Source organism: Pristiophorus japonicus, unplaced genomic scaffold (assembly GCF_044704955.1).
Source record: "Pristiophorus japonicus isolate sPriJap1 unplaced genomic scaffold, sPriJap1.hap1 HAP1_SCAFFOLD_1006, whole genome shotgun sequence".
NCBI lineage: Eukaryota > Metazoa > Chordata > Chondrichthyes > Pristiophoridae > Pristiophorus > Pristiophorus japonicus.
The window spans coordinates 6,356-21,786 of NW_027250657.1; the positions used below are offsets into that span (position 1 = coordinate 6,356).

The 15,431-nt window shown below is 58.7% G+C and overlaps 1 protein-coding gene across 1 annotated transcript in view; it reads left to right on the plus strand.

Annotated features, from left to right (window-relative positions):
• Nucleotides 1–8,063: 8,063 nt before the first annotated feature.
• Nucleotides 8,064–15,431, plus strand: part of LOC139241257 (thiamine-triphosphatase-like) — a 12,673-nt gene continuing 5,305 nt past the window's right edge. The window contains 3 exon segments of the mRNA XM_070869908.1: nucleotides 8,064–8,151; nucleotides 13,795–14,318; nucleotides 14,321–14,407. Coding sequence (XP_070726009.1) covers nucleotides 13,817–14,318; nucleotides 14,321–14,407 — 589 coding nt within the window. The 5' untranslated portion in view covers nucleotides 8,064–8,151; nucleotides 13,795–13,816.

Below are 15,431 nucleotides of genomic sequence, written 5' to 3' on the forward strand. Positions count from 1 at the left end.
ACACACTCCCTCCCTCTGACCCTCCCTCACACACTCCCTCCCTCTGACCCTCCCCTCACACACTCCCTCCCTCTGACCCTCCCCCTCACACACTCCCTCCCTCTGACCCTCCCCCTCACACACTCCCTCCCTCTGACCCTCCCTCTCACACTCCCTCCCTCTGACCCTCCCTCACACACTCCCTCCCTCTCACACACTCCCTCCCTCTGACCCTCCCCCTCACACACTCCCTCCCTCCCTCTCACACTCTCCCTCCCTCTGACCCTCCCTCACACACTCCCTCCCTCTGACCCTCCCTCTCACACACTCCCTCCCTCTGACCCTCCCCCTCACACACTCCCTCCCTCTGACCCTCCCTCACACACTCCCTCCCTCTGACCCTCCCCTCACACACTCCCTCCCTCTGACCCTCCCCCTCACACACTCCCTCCCTCTGACCCTCCCCCTCACACACTCCCTCCCTCTGACCCTCCCTCTCACACTCCCTCCCTCTGACCCTCCCTCTCACACACTCCCTCCCTCTGACCCTCCCCCTCACACACACCCCCCCTCTGACCCTCCCTCTCACACACTCCCTCCCTCTGACCCTCCCTCTCACACTCCCTCCCTCTGACCCTCCCTCTCACACTCCCTCCCTCTGACCCTCCCTCTCACACACTCCCTCCCTCTGACTCTCCCTCTCACACTCCCTCCCTCTGACCCTCCCTCTCACACACTCCCTCCCTCTGACCCTCCCTCTCACACTCTCTCCCTCTGACCCTCCCTCTCACACTCCCTCCCTCTGACCCTCCCTCTCACACACTCCCTCCCTCTCACACTCCCTCCCTCTGACCCTCCCTCTCACACACTCCCTCCCTCTGACCCTCCCTCTGACCCTCCCTCTCACACTCCCTCCCTCTGACCCTCCCTCTCACACACTCCCTCCCTCTCACACACTCCCTCCCTCTGACCCTCCCCATCACACACTCCCTCCCTCTGACCCTCCCTCACACACTCCCTCCCTCTGACCCTCCCTCACACACTCCCTCCCTCTGACCCTCCCTCTCACACTCCCTCCCTCTGACCCTCCCTCACACTCCCTCCCTCTGACCCTCCCTCACACACTCCCTCCCTCACACACTCCCTCCCTCTCACACACTCCCTCCCTCTGACCCTCCCTCTCACACTCCCTCCCTCACACACTCCCTCCCTCTCACCCTCCCTCACACACTCCCTCCCTCACACACTCCCTCCCTCTCACACTCCCTCCCTCTGACCCTCCCCCTCACACACTCCCTCCCTCTGACCCTCCCTCACACACTCCCTCCCTCTGACCCTCCCTCCCTCTCACCCTCCCTCACACACTCCCTCCCTCTGACCCTCCCTCTCACACTCCCTCCCTCTGACCCTCCCTCACACACTCCCTCCCTCACACACTCCCTCCCTCTGACCCTCCCCCTCACACACTCCCTCCCTCTGACCCTCCCTCACACACTCCCTCCCTCTGACCCTCCCTCACACACTCCCTCCCTCTGACCCTCCCTCATCCACTCCCTCCCTCACACACTCCCTCCCTCTGACCCTCCCCCTCACACACTCCCTCCCTCTGACCCTCCCTGTCACACTCCCTCCCTCTGACCCTCCCTGTCACACTCCCTCCCTCTGACCCTCCCTCACACACTCCCTCCCTCTGACCCTCCCTCACACACTCCCTCCCTCTGACCCTCCCTCTCACACACTCCCTCCCTCACACACTCCCTCCCTCTGACCCTCCCCCTCACACACTCCCTCCCTCACACACTCCCTCACCCTGACCCTCCCCCTCACACACTCCCTCCCTCTGACCCTCCCTCACACACTCCCTCCCTCTGACCCTCCCTCACACACTCCCTCCCTCTGACCCTCCCTCACACACTCCCTCCCTCTGACCCTCCCCCTCACACACTCCCTCCCTCACACACTCCCTCTCACACACTCCCTCCCTCTGACCCTCCCCCTCACACACTCCCTCCCTCTGACCCTCCCTCACACACTCCCTCCCTCTGACCCTCCCCCTCACACACTCCCTCCCTCTGACCCTCCCCCTCACACACTCCCTCCCTCTGACCCTCCCCCTCACACACTCCCTCCCTCTGACCCTCCCCCTCACACACTCCCTCCCTCTGACCCTCCCTCTCACACACTCCCTCCCCCTGACCCTCCCTCACACACTCCCTCCCTCTGACCCTCCCCCTCACACTCCCTCCCTCACACACACTCCCTCCCTCTGACCCTCCCTCTGACCCTCCCCCTCACACACTCCCTCCCTCTGACCCTCCCCCTCACACACTCCCTCCCTCTGACCCTCCCTCACACACACTCCCTCCCTCTGACCCTCCCCCTCACACACTCCCTCCCTCACACACTCCCTCCCTCTGACCCTCCCTCTCACACACTCCCTCCCTCTGACCCTCCCTCACACACTCCCTCCCCCTGACCCTCCCCCTCACACACTCCCTCCCTCTGACCCTCCCTCACACACTCCCTCCCTCTCACACACTCCCTCCCTCTGACCCTCCCCCTCACACACTCCCTCCCTCTGACCCTCCCTCACACACTCCCTCCCTCTGACCCTCCCTCTGACCCTCCCCCTCACACACTCCCTCCCTCACACACTCCCTCCCTCTGACCCTCCCCCTCACACACTCCCTCCCTCACACACACTCCCTCCCTCTGACCCTCCCCCTCACACACTCCCTCCCTCTGACCCTCCCTCTCACACACTCCCTCCCTCTGACCCTCCCCCTCACACACTCCCTCCCTCTGACCCTCCCCCTCACATACTCCCTCCCTCTGACCCTCCCTCACACACACTCCCTCCCTCTGACCCTCCCCCTCACACACTCCCTCCCTCTGACCCACCCCCTCACACACTCCCTCCCTCTGACCCTTCCTCTCACACTCCCTCCCTCTGACCCTCCCCCTCACACACTCCCTCCCTCTCACACACTCCCTCCCTCTGACCCTCCCCCTCACACACTCCCTCCCTCCCTCTCACACTCTCCCTCCCTCTGACCCTCCCTCACACACTCCCTCCCTCTGACCCTCCCTCTCACACACTCCCTCCCTCTGACCCTCCCCCTCACACACTCCCTCCCTCTGACCCTCCCTCACACACTCCCTCCCTCTGACCCTCCCCCTCACACACTCCCTCCCTCTGACCCTCCCCCTCACACACTCCCTCCCTCTGACCCTCCCCCTCACACACTCCCTCCCTCTGACCCTCCCTCTCACACTCCCTCCCTCTGACCCTCCCTCACACACTCCCTCCCTCTCACCCTCCCTCTCACACACTCCCTCCCTCCCACACTCCCTCCCTCTGACCCTCCCTCTCACACACTCCCTCCCTCTGACCCTCCCCCTCACACACACCCCCCCTCTGACCCTCCCTCTCACACACTCCCTCCCTCTGACCCTCCCTCTCACACTCCCTCCCTCTGACCCTCCCTCTCACACTCCCTCCCTCTGACTCTCCCTCTCACCCTCCCTCTCACACTCCCTCCCTCTGACCCTCCCTCTCACACACTCCCTCCCTCTGACCCTCCCTCTCACACTCTCTCCCTCTGACCCTCCCTCTCACACTCCCTCCCTCTGACCCTCCCTCTCACACACTCCCTCCCTCTCACACTCCCTCCCTCTGACCCTCCCTCTCACACACTCCCTCCCTCTGACCCTCCCTCTGACCCTCCCTCTCACACTCCCTCCCTCTGACCCTCCCTCTCACACACTCCCTCCCTCTGACCCTCCCTCTCACACACTCCCTCCCTCTGACCCTCCCCCTCACACACTCCCTCCCTCTCACACTCCCTCCCTCTGACCCTCCCTCACACACTCCCTCCCTCTGACCCTCCCTCACACACTCCCTCCCTCTGACCCTCCCTCTCACACTCCCTCCCTCTGACCCTCCCTCCCTCTGACCCTCCCTCACACACTCCCTCCCTCACACACTCCCTCCCTCTGACCCTCCCTCTCACACTCCCTCCCTCACACACTCCCTCCCTCTCACCCTCCCTCACACACTCCCTCCCTCACACACTCCCTCCCTCTGACCCTCCCTCACACACTCCCTCCCTCTGACCCTCCCCCTCACACACTCCCTCCCTCACACTCCCTCCCTCTGACCCTCCCTCACACACTCCCTCCCTCTGACCCTCCCTCATCCAGTCCCTCCCTCTCACACTCCCTCCCTCTGACCCTCCCTCACACACTCCCTCCCTCACACACTCCCTCCCTCTGACCCTCCCCCTCACACACTCCCTCCCTCTGACCCTCCCTGTCACACTCCCTCCCTCTGACCCTCCCTGTCACACTCCCTCCCTCTGACCCTCCCTCACACACTCCCTCCCTCACACACTCCCTCCCTCTGACCCTCCCTCTCACACACTCCCTCCCTCACACACTCCCTCCCTCTGACCCTCCCCCTCACACACTCCCTCCCTCACACACTCCCTCACCCTGACCCTCCCCCTCACACACTCCCTCCCTCTGACCCTCCCTCACACACTCCCTCCCTCACACACTCCCTCCCTCTGACCCTCCCCCTCACACACTCCCTCCCTCACACACTCCCTCTCACACACTCCCTCCCTCTGACCCTCCCCCTCACACACTCCCTCCCTCTGACCCTCCCTCACACACTCCCTCCCTCTGACCCTCCCCCTCACACACTCCCTCCCTCTGACCCTCCCCCTCACACACTCCCTCCCTCTGACCCTCCCCCTCACACACTCCCTCCCTCTGACCCTCCCCCTCACACACTCCCTCCCTCTGACCCTCCCTCTCACACACTCCCTCCCCCTGACCCTCCCTCACACACTCCCTCCCTCTGACCCTCCCCCTCACACTCCCTCCCTCTGACCCTCCCTCACACACACTCCCTCCCTCTGACCCTCCCTCTGACCCTCCCCCTCACACACTCCCTCCCTCACACACTCCCTCCCTCTGACCCTCCCCCTCACACACTCCCTCCCTCTGACCCTCCCTCACACACACTCCCTCCCTCTGACCCTCCCCCTCACACACTCCCTCCCTCACACACTCCCTCCCTCTGACCCTCCCTCTCACACACTCCCTCCCTCACACACTCCCTCCCCCTCACACACTCCCTCCCTCTGACCCTCCCTCACACACTCCCTCCCTCTCACACACTCCCTCCCTCTGACCCTCCCCCTCACACACTCCCTCCCTCTGACCCTCCCTCACACACTCCCTCCCTCTGACCCTCCCTCTGACCCTCCCCCTCACACACTCCCTCCCTCACACACTCCCTCCCTCTGACCCTCCCCCTCACACACTCCCTCCCTCACACACACTCCCTCCCTCTGACCCTCCCCCTCACACACTCCCTCCCTCTGACCCTCCCTCTCACACACTCCCTCCCTCTGACCCTCCCTCACACACTCCCTCCCTCTGACCCTCCCTCTCACACACTCCCTCCCCCTGACCCTCCCTCACACACTCCCTCCCTCTGACCCTCCCTCTCACACACTCCCTCCCTCTGACCCTCCCCCTCACACACTCCCTTCCTCTGACCCTCCCTCACACACTCCCTCCCTCTGACCCTCCCCCTCACACACTCCCTCCCTCTGACCCTCCCCCTCACACACTCCCTCCCTCACACACTCCCTCCCTCTGACCCTCCCCCTCACACACTCCCTCCCTCTGACCCTCCCTCTCACACACTCCCTCCCCCTGACCCTCCCTCACACACTCCCTCCCTCTGACCCTCCCCCTCACACTCCCTCCCTCTGACCCTCCCTCACACACACTCCCTCCCTCTTACCCTCCCTCTGACCCTCCCCCTCACACACTCCCTCCCTCTGACCCTCCCCCTCACACACTCCCTCCCTCTGACCCTCCCTCACACACTCCCTCCCTCTGACCCTCCCTCTGACCCTCCCCCTCACACACTCCCTCCCTCTGACCCTCCCTCTCACACACTCCCTCCCTCTGACCCTCCCTCACACACTCCCTCCCCCTGACCCTCCCCCTCACACACTCCCTCCCTCTGACCCTCCCTCACACACTCCCTCCCTCTGACCCTCCCTCACACACTCCCTCCCTCCCTCTGACCCTCCCCCTCACACACTCCCTCCCTCTGACCCTCCCTCACACACACTCCCTCCCCCTGACCCTCCCTCACACACTCCCTCCCCCTGACCCTCCCTCTCACACTCCCTCCCCCTGACCCTCCCTCACACACTCCCTCCCCCTGACCCTCCCTCACACACTCCCTCCCCCTGACCCTCCCTCACACACTCCCTCCCTCACACACTCCCTCCCCCTGACCCTCCCTCTCACACTCCCTCCCCCTGACCCTCCCTCACACACTCCCTCCCTCACACACTCCCTCCCCCTGACCCTCCCTCACACACTCCCTCCCTCACACACTCCCTCCCCCTGACCCTCCCTCTCACACTCCCTCCCTCTGACCCTCCCCCTCACACACTCCCTCCCTCTGACCCTCCCTCTCACACTCCCTCCCCCTGACCCTCCCTCACACACTCCCTCCCTCTGACCCTCCCCCTCACACTCCCTCCCTCTGACCCTCCCTCACACACACTCCCTCCCTCTTACCCTCCCTCTGACCCTCCCCCTCACACACTCCCTCCCTCTGACCCTCCCCCTCACACACTCCCTCCCTCTGACCCTCCCTCACACACACTCCCTCCCTCTGACCCTCCCTCTGACCCTCCCCCTCACACACTCCCTCCCTCTGACCCTCCCTCACACACTCCCTCCCCCTGACCCTCCCCCTCACACACTCCCTCCCTCTGACCCTCCCTCACACACTCCCTCTGACCCTCCCCCTCACACACTCCCTCCCCCTGACCCTCCCTCACACACTCCCTCCCTCTGACCCTCCCCCTCACACACTCCCTCCCCCTCACACACTCCCTCCCTCTGACCCTCCCCCTCACACACTCCCTCCCTCTCACACTCCCTCCCTCTGACCCTCCCTCACACACTCCCTCCCTCTGACCCTCCCTCACACACTCCCTCCCCCTGACCCTCCCTCTCACACTCCCTCCCCCTGACCCTCCCTCACACACTCCCTCCCCCTGACCCTCCCTCACACACTCCCTCCCCCTGACCCTCCCTCACACACTCCCTCCCTCACACACTCCCTCCCCCTGACCCTCCCTCTCACACTCCCTCCCCCTGACCCTCCCTCACACACTCCCTCCCTCACACACTCCCTCCCCCTGACCCTCCCTCACACACTCCCTCCCTCACACACTCCCTCCCCCTGACCCTCCCTCTCACACTCCCTCCCTCTGACCCTCCCCCTCACACACTCCCTCCCTCTGACCCTCCCTCTCACACTCCCTCCCCCTGACCCTCCCTCACACACTCCCTCCCTCTGACCCTCCCCCTCACACTCCCTCCCTCTGACCCTCCCTCACACACACTCCCTCCCTCTTACCCTCCCTCTGACCCTCCCCCTCACACACTCCCTCCCTCTGACCCTCCCCCTCACACACTCCCTCCCTCTGACCCTCCCTCACACACACTCCCTCCCTCTGACCCTCCCTCTGACCCTCCCCCTCACACACTCCCTCCCTCTGACCCTCCCTCACACACTCCCTCCCCCTGACCCTCCCCCTCACACACTCCCTCCCTCTGACCCTCCCTCACACACTCCCTCTGACCCTCCCCCTCACACACTCCCTCCCCCTGACCCTCCCTCACACACTCCCTCCCTCTGACCCTCCCCCTCACACACTCCCTCCCCCTCACACACTCCCTCCCTCTGACCCTCCCCCTCACACACTCCCTCCCTCTCACACTCCCTCCCTCTGACCCTCCCTCACACACTCCCTCCCTCTGACCCTCCCCCTCACACACTCCCTCCCCCTCACACACTCCCTCCCTCTGACCCTCCCTCACACACTCCCGGGAAAGGGGGCGGGGTCCCCGAGCCCGCGCGATGCAGAAATCCGTTGGAGCATCACATGGTCCGAGGGGCGGGGCCGTGGCCGCGGCCGCAGTGACGTTTCACCAGGGGGCGTGACATGGTGGCAGTGACGCGGTGAAAGGGGGCGGGGCTGCAGGTCGGGACAACATTCCCAGAATCCCTCACACACAGCAGCCCAAGATTGGAGCCTGAGAGAGGCCCAGAGTCTACCCCAGGTATATAGTGTGTGTATACTCCAGGTATATAGTGTGTGTATACCCCAGGTATATAGTGTGTGTATACTCCAGGTATATAGTGTGTGTATACCCCAGGTATATAGTGTGTGTATACCCCAGGTATATAGTGTGTGTATACCCCAGGTATATAGTGTGTGTATACTCCAGGTATATAGTGTGTGTATACTCCAGGTATATAGTGTTTGTATACTCCAGGTATATAGTGTGTGTATACTCCAGGTATATAGTGTTTGTATACTCCAGGTATATAGTGTGTGTATACCCCAGGTATATAGTGTGTGTATACTCCAGGTATATAGTGTTTGTATACTCCAGGTATATAGTGTGTGTATACCCCAGGTATATAGTGTGTGTATACTCCAGGTATATAGTGTTTGTATACTCCAGGTATATAGTGTGTGTATACTCCAGGTATATAGTGTTTGTATACTCCAGGTATATAGTGTTTGTATACTCCAGGTATATAGTGTGTGTATACTCCAGGTATATAGTGTTTGTATACTCCAGGTATATAGTGTGTGTATACCCCAGGTATATAGTGTTTGTATACTCCAGGTATATAGTGTGTGTATACCCCAGGTATATAGTGTGTGTATACCCCAGGTATATAGTGTGTGTATACTCCAGGTATATAGTGTTTGTATACTCCAGGTATATAGTGTTTGTATACTCCAGGTATATAGTGTTTGTATACTCCAGGTATATAGTGTTTGTATACTCCAGGTATATAGTGTGTGTATACTGCAGGTATATAGTGTTTGTATACTCCAGGTATATAGTGTTTGTATACTCCAGGTATATAGTGTGTGTATACTCCAGGTATATAGTGTTTGTATACTCCAGGTATATAGTGTGTGTATACTCCAGGTGTATAGTGTGTGAGAGAGCGTACTCCAGGTATGTAGTGTGTGAGAGAGCGTACTCCAGGTATGTAGTGTGTGAGAGAGCGTACTCCAGGTATATAGTGTGTGAGAGAGCGTACTCCAGGTATATAGTGTGTGAGAGAGCGTACTCCAGGTATATAGTGTGTGAGAGAGCGTATTCCAGGTATATAGTGTGTGTATACTCCAGGTATATAGTGTGTGAGGGAGCGTACTCCAGGTATATAGTGTGTGAGAGAGCGTACTCCAGGTATATAGTGTGTGAGGGAGCGTACTCCAGGTATATAGTGTGTGAGAGAGCGTATTCCAGGTATATAGTGTGTGTATACTCCAGGTATATAGTGTGTGAGGGAGCGTACTCCAGGTATATAGTGTGTGAGAGAGCGTACTCCAGGTATATAGTGTGTGAGAGAGCGTACTCCAGGTATATAGTGTGTGTATACTCCAGGTATATAGTGTGTGAGAGAGCGTACTCCAGGTATATAGTGTGTGAGAGAGCGTACTCCAGGTATATAGTGTGTGTATACTCCAGGTATATAGTGTGTGTATACTCCAGGTATATAGTGTGTGTATACTCCAGGTATATAGTGTGTGTATACCCCAGGTATATAGTGTGTGAGAGAGCATACTCCAGGTGTATAGTGTGTGAGAGAGCGTACTCCAGGTATATAGTGTGTGAGAGGGCGTACTCCAGGTATATAGTGTGTGAGAGGGCGTACTCCAGGTATATAGTGTGTGAGAGAGCGTACTCCAGGTGTATAGTGTGTGAGAGAGCGTACTCCAGGTGTATAGTGTGTGAGAGAGCGTACTCCAGGTATGTAGTGTGTGAGAGAGCGTACTCCAGGTATGTAGTGTGTGAGAGAGCGTACTCCAGGTATATAGTGTGTGAGAGAGCGTATTCCAGGTATATAGTGTGTGTATACTCCAGGTATATAGTGTGTGAGGGAGCGTACTCCAGGTATATAGTGTGTGAGAGAGCGTACTCCAGGTATATAGTGTGTGAGGGAGCGTACTCCAGGTATATAGTGTGTGAGAGAGAGTACCCCAGGTATATAGTGTGTGAGGGAGCGTACTCCAGGTATATAGTGTGTGAGAGAGCGTACCCCAGGTATATAGTGTGTGAGGGAGCGTACCCCAGGTATATAGTGTGTGAGGGAGCGTACCCCAGGTATATAGTGTGTGAGGGAGCGTACCCCAGGTATATAGTGTGTGAGAGAGCGTACCCCAGGTATATAGTGTGTGAGAGAGCGTACTCCAGGTATATAGTGTGTGAGAGAGCGTACTCCAGGTATATAGTGTGTGTATACTCCAGGTATATAGTGTGTGAGAGAGCGTACTCCAGGTATATAGTGTGTGAGAGAGAGTACCCCAGGTATATAGTGTGTGAGGGAGCGTACCCCAGGTATATAGTGTGTGAGGGAGCGTACTCCAGGTATATAAGTGTGTGAGAGAGCGTACTCCAGGTATATAGTGTGAGAGAGCGTACCCCAGGTATATAGTGTGAGAGAGAGCGTACCCCAGGTATATAGTGTGTGAGGGAGCGTACCCCAGGTATATAGTGTGTGAGAGAGCGTACCCCAGGTATATAGTGTGTGAGAGAGCGTACTCCAGGTATATAGTGTGTGTATACTCCAGGTATATAGTGTGTGAGAGAGCGTACTCCAGGTATATAGTGTGTGAGAGAGCGTACTCCAGGTATATAGTGTGTGTATACTCCAGGTATGTAGTGTGTGTATACTCCAGGTATATAGTGTGTGAGAGAGCGTACTCCAGGTATATAGTGTGTGAGAGAGCGTACTCCAGGTATATAGTGTGTGAGAGAGCGTACTCCAGGTATATAGTGTGTGAGAGAGCGTACTCCAGGTATATAGTGTGTGAGAGGGCGTACTCCAGGTATATAGTGTGTGAGAGGGCGTACTCCAGGTATATAGTGTGTGTATACTCCAGGTATATAGTGTGTGAGAGAGCGTACTCCAGGTATATAGTGTGTGAGAGAGCGTACTCCAGGTCTATAGTGTGTGTATACTCCAGGTATATAGTGTGTGTATACTCCAGGTATATAGTGTGTGTATACTCCAGGTATATAGTGTGTGAGAGAGCGTACTCCAGGTATATAGTGTGTGAGAGAGCGTACTCCAGGTATATAGTGTGTGAGAGAGCGTACTCCAGGTATATAGTGTGTGTATACTCCAGGTATATAGTGTGTGAGAGAGCGTACTCCAGGTATATAGTGTGTGAGAGAGCGTACTCCAGGTATGTAGTGTGTGAGAGAGCATACTCCAGGTATGTAGTGTGTGAGAGAGCGTACTCCAGGTATGTAGTGTGTGAGAGAGCGTATTCCAGGTATATAGTGTGTGTATACTCCAGGCATATAGTGTGTGAGGGAGCGTACCCCAGTTATATAGTGTGTGAGAGAGCGTACTCCAGGTATATAGTGTATGAGGGAGCGTACTCCAGGTATATAGTGTGTGAGAGAGAGTACCCCAGGTATATAGTGTGTGAGGGAGCGTACCCCAGGTATATAGTGTGTGAGGGAGCGTACTCCAGGTATATAGTGTGTGAGAGAGCGTACTCCAGGTATATAGTGTGAGAGAGCGTACCCCAGGTATATAGTGTGAGAGAGAGCGTACCCCAGGTATATAGTGTGTGAGGGAGCGTACCCCAGGTATATAGTGTGTGAGAGAGCGTACCCCAGGTATATAGTGTGTGAGAGAGCGTACTCCAGGTATATAGTGTGTGAGAGAGCGTACTCCAGGTATATCGTGTGTGAGAGAGCGTACTCCAGGTATATAGTGTGTGAGAGAGCGTACTCCAGGTATATAGTGTGTGAGGGAGCGTACTCCAGCTATATAGTGTGTGTATACTCCAGGTATATAGTGTGTGAGAGAGCGTACTCCAGGTATATAGTGTGTGAGGGAGCGTACTCCAGCTATATAGTGTGTGTATACTCCAGGTATATAGTGTGTGAGAGAGCGTACTCCAGGTATATAGTGTGTGAGAGAGCGTACTCCAGGTATATAGTGTGTGAGAGAGCGTACTCCAGCTATATAGTGTGTGTGAGAGCGTACCCCAGGTATATAGTGTGTGAGAGCGTACCCCAGGTATATAGTGTGTGTATACTCCAGGTATATAGTGTGTGAGAGAGCGTACCCCAGGTATATCGAGAGCGTACCCCAGGTATATCGAGAGCGTACCCCAGGTATATCGAGAGCGTACCCCAGGTATATAGACCCGCACATCGAAACATGGAAAATAGGTGCAGGAGGAGTCCATTCGGCCCTTCGAGCCTGCACCACCATTCAATACGATCATGGCTGATCATTCCCTCAGTACTCCTATCCTGCTTTCTCTCCATACCCCTTGATCCCTTTAGCCGTAAGGGCCATATCTAACTCCCTCTTGAATATTTCCAATGAACTGGCATCAACAACTCTCTGCGGCAGGGAATTCCACAGGTTCACAACTCTCTGAGTGAAGAAGTTTCTCCTCATCTCGGTCCTCAATGGCTTATCCCTTATCCTTAGACTGTGTCCCCTGGTTCTGGACTTCCCCAACATCGGGAACATTCTTCCTGCATCTAACCTGTCCAATCCCGTCAGAATTTTATGTTTCTATGAGATCCCCTCTGATCCTTCTAAACTCCAGTGAATAAAGACCCAGTTGATCCAATCTCTCCTCATATGTCAGTCCTACTATCCCGGGAATCAGTCTGGTGAACCTTCGCTGCACTCCCTCAATAGCAAGAACGTCCTTCCTCAGATTAGGAGACCAAAACTGAACATAATATTCCAGGTGAGGCCTCACCAAGGCCCTGTACAACTGCAGTAAGACCTCCCTGCTCCTATACCCAAATCCCCTAGCTATGAAGGCCAACATACCATTTGCCTTCTTCACCACCTGCTGTACCTGCATGCCAACTTTCAATGACTGATGAACCATGACACCCAGGTCTCGTTGCACCTCCCCTTTTCCTAATCTGTCACCATTCAGATAATATTCTGCCTTCCTGTTTTTGTCCCCAAAGTGGATAACCTCACATTTATCCACATTATATTGCATCTGCCATGCATTTGCCCACTCCCCTAACCTGTCCAAGTCACCCTGCAGCCTCTCAGCCTCCCCCTCACAGCTCACACCACCACCCAGCTTAGTGTCATCTGCAAACTTGGAGATATTACACTCAATTCCTTCGTCCAAATCATTAATGTATATTGTAAATAGCTGGGGTCCCAGCACTGAGCCCTGCGGCACCCCACTAGTCACTGCCTGCCATTCTGAAAAGGACCCGTTTATCCCGACTCTCTGCTTCCTGTCTGCCAACCAGTTCTCTATCCACGTCAGCACATTACCCCCAATACCATGCGCTTTGACTTTGCACACCAATCTCTTGTGACCTAGGTTTTGATCACCTTGTCCTCATCTTTCATAAGCGGCTGGGTGTCACATTTTTTTCCTCTGATTTCTGCTCCTGTGGAGCACATGGGGACGTTTCACTGTTAAAGGTGCTATATAAATGCAAGTTGTTGGCTAAATATTTGAAGGGGTAAACTCTGCGCAGGGCTGTGTTGGGGGAACGAGCACTGGGAGTGGGACTTGTAAGGCTGCAGGGTGACTTGGACAGGAAGGCGGGGTATCACTCCGGCCCCGTAGACCGTACTGTATATGCCCTGTAATTGCTTGTAAACGTTGTGATCCGTGTACCAGGGCCCTGGGGTGGTTGTTTTTTTTTTTTTTTTTGCAGCCCGTGTGTCGCGGAGGGAGCGATGTCCATCGAGGTGGAGCGGAAGTTCCGCGTGCGGGAGGACACGGAGGAGAGGCTGAGGGCACTGGGCGCGGTGGAGCGGGCCGTCTCCCGCTTCGAGGACCGCTATTTCGACACGGAGGACCACTTGCTGACCTCTGCCGACGTGTGGCTGAGGTGCCGCGACGGACACTGGCAGCTGAAGAGCCCGGCAGGCGGGCAGCGGGGCCCGGCGGGCGGGCAGCGGGGCCCGGCGGGCGGGCAGCGGGGCCCCGCGGGCGTCTCCGCCGTCACGCAGTACCGGGAGACGGAGAGCGAGCCCCAGATCCTGTCCCTGCTCCGCCCGCTGTTGCCGGGCTGGCCGCCGGGGGCAGGCGACGGGGGCAGGGGCGGGTTGGACCGGCTGGCGGGCCCCCTCCCGCCCTCGCCCCTCCGGCAGTTCGCCGCCATCCTGACCGAGCGCAAGGTCTACGAGCTGGCGGGGGGCAGCCTGAGGGTGGACCTGGACCGGGCCGGCTTCGGCTACCAGCTGGGCGAATAGAGGTCATGGTGGAGCGCCAGGAGGACGTCCCGGCCGCACTCGCCCAGATCCAGGAGCTGGCCAGGAAGCTAGGTGGGCATCTCGGTGGGGAGGGTGGGTGGGGGGGGGGGGGGGGGGGAGGGGAGAACGAGAGAGAGATGGGGGGAGGGAGGGGGGGGGGGGAGAAGAAGAGAGATGGGGGGGGGGAGAAGAGAGATGGGGGGGGGGGAGAAGAGAGATAGGTGGGGGGAGGGGGAGGAGAAGAGAGATAGGTGGGGGGAGGGGGGGAGAAGAGAGTTGTGGGGTGGGGGGAGAGAAGAGAGATGTGGGGTGGGGGGGAGAAGAGATGTGGGGGAGGGGGGGGGAGAAGAGAGATAGGTGGGGGGAGGGGGAGGAGAAGAGAGATAGGTGGGGGGAGGGGGAGGAGAAGAGAGATAGGTGGGGGGAGGGGGGGAGAAGAGAGGGGAGGGGGGGGAGAAGAGATGTGGGGGAGGGGGGGAGAAGAGAGATGTGGGGGAGGGGGGGAGAAGAGAGATGTGGGGGAGGGGGGAGAGATGCGGGGGGGGGAGAGGTGTGGGGGAGGGGGGGAGAGATGTGGGGGAGGGGGGGAGAGATGTGGGGGAGGGGGGGGAGAGATGTGGGGGAGGGGGGGGAGAGATGTGGGGGAGGGGGGGTGAGATGTGGGGGAGGGGGGGTGAGATGTGGGGGAGGGGGGGGAGATGTGGGGGAGGGGGGGGGAGAGATGTGGGGGAGGGGGGGGAGATGTGGGGGAGGGGGGAGAAGAGAGATGTGGGGGAGGGGGGGGGGAGAAGAGAGAGGTGGGGGAGGGGGGCGGGAGAAGAGAGATGTGGGGGAGGGGGGGGAGAGAAGAGATGTGGGGGAGGGGGGGGAGAGAAGAGAGATGTGGGGGAGGGGGGGAGAGATGTGGGGGAGGGGGGGAGAGGTGGTGGGGAGGGGGGAGAGAGATGTGGGGGAGGGGGGGAGGAGATGTGGGGGAGGGGGGGGGAGAGATGGGGGGGGAGATGTGGGGGGAGGGGGGGAGATGTGGGGAGGGGGGGAGATGTGTGGGGGAGGGCGGGGGGAGATGTGGGGCGAGGGGGGGGGGAGACCTGTGGGG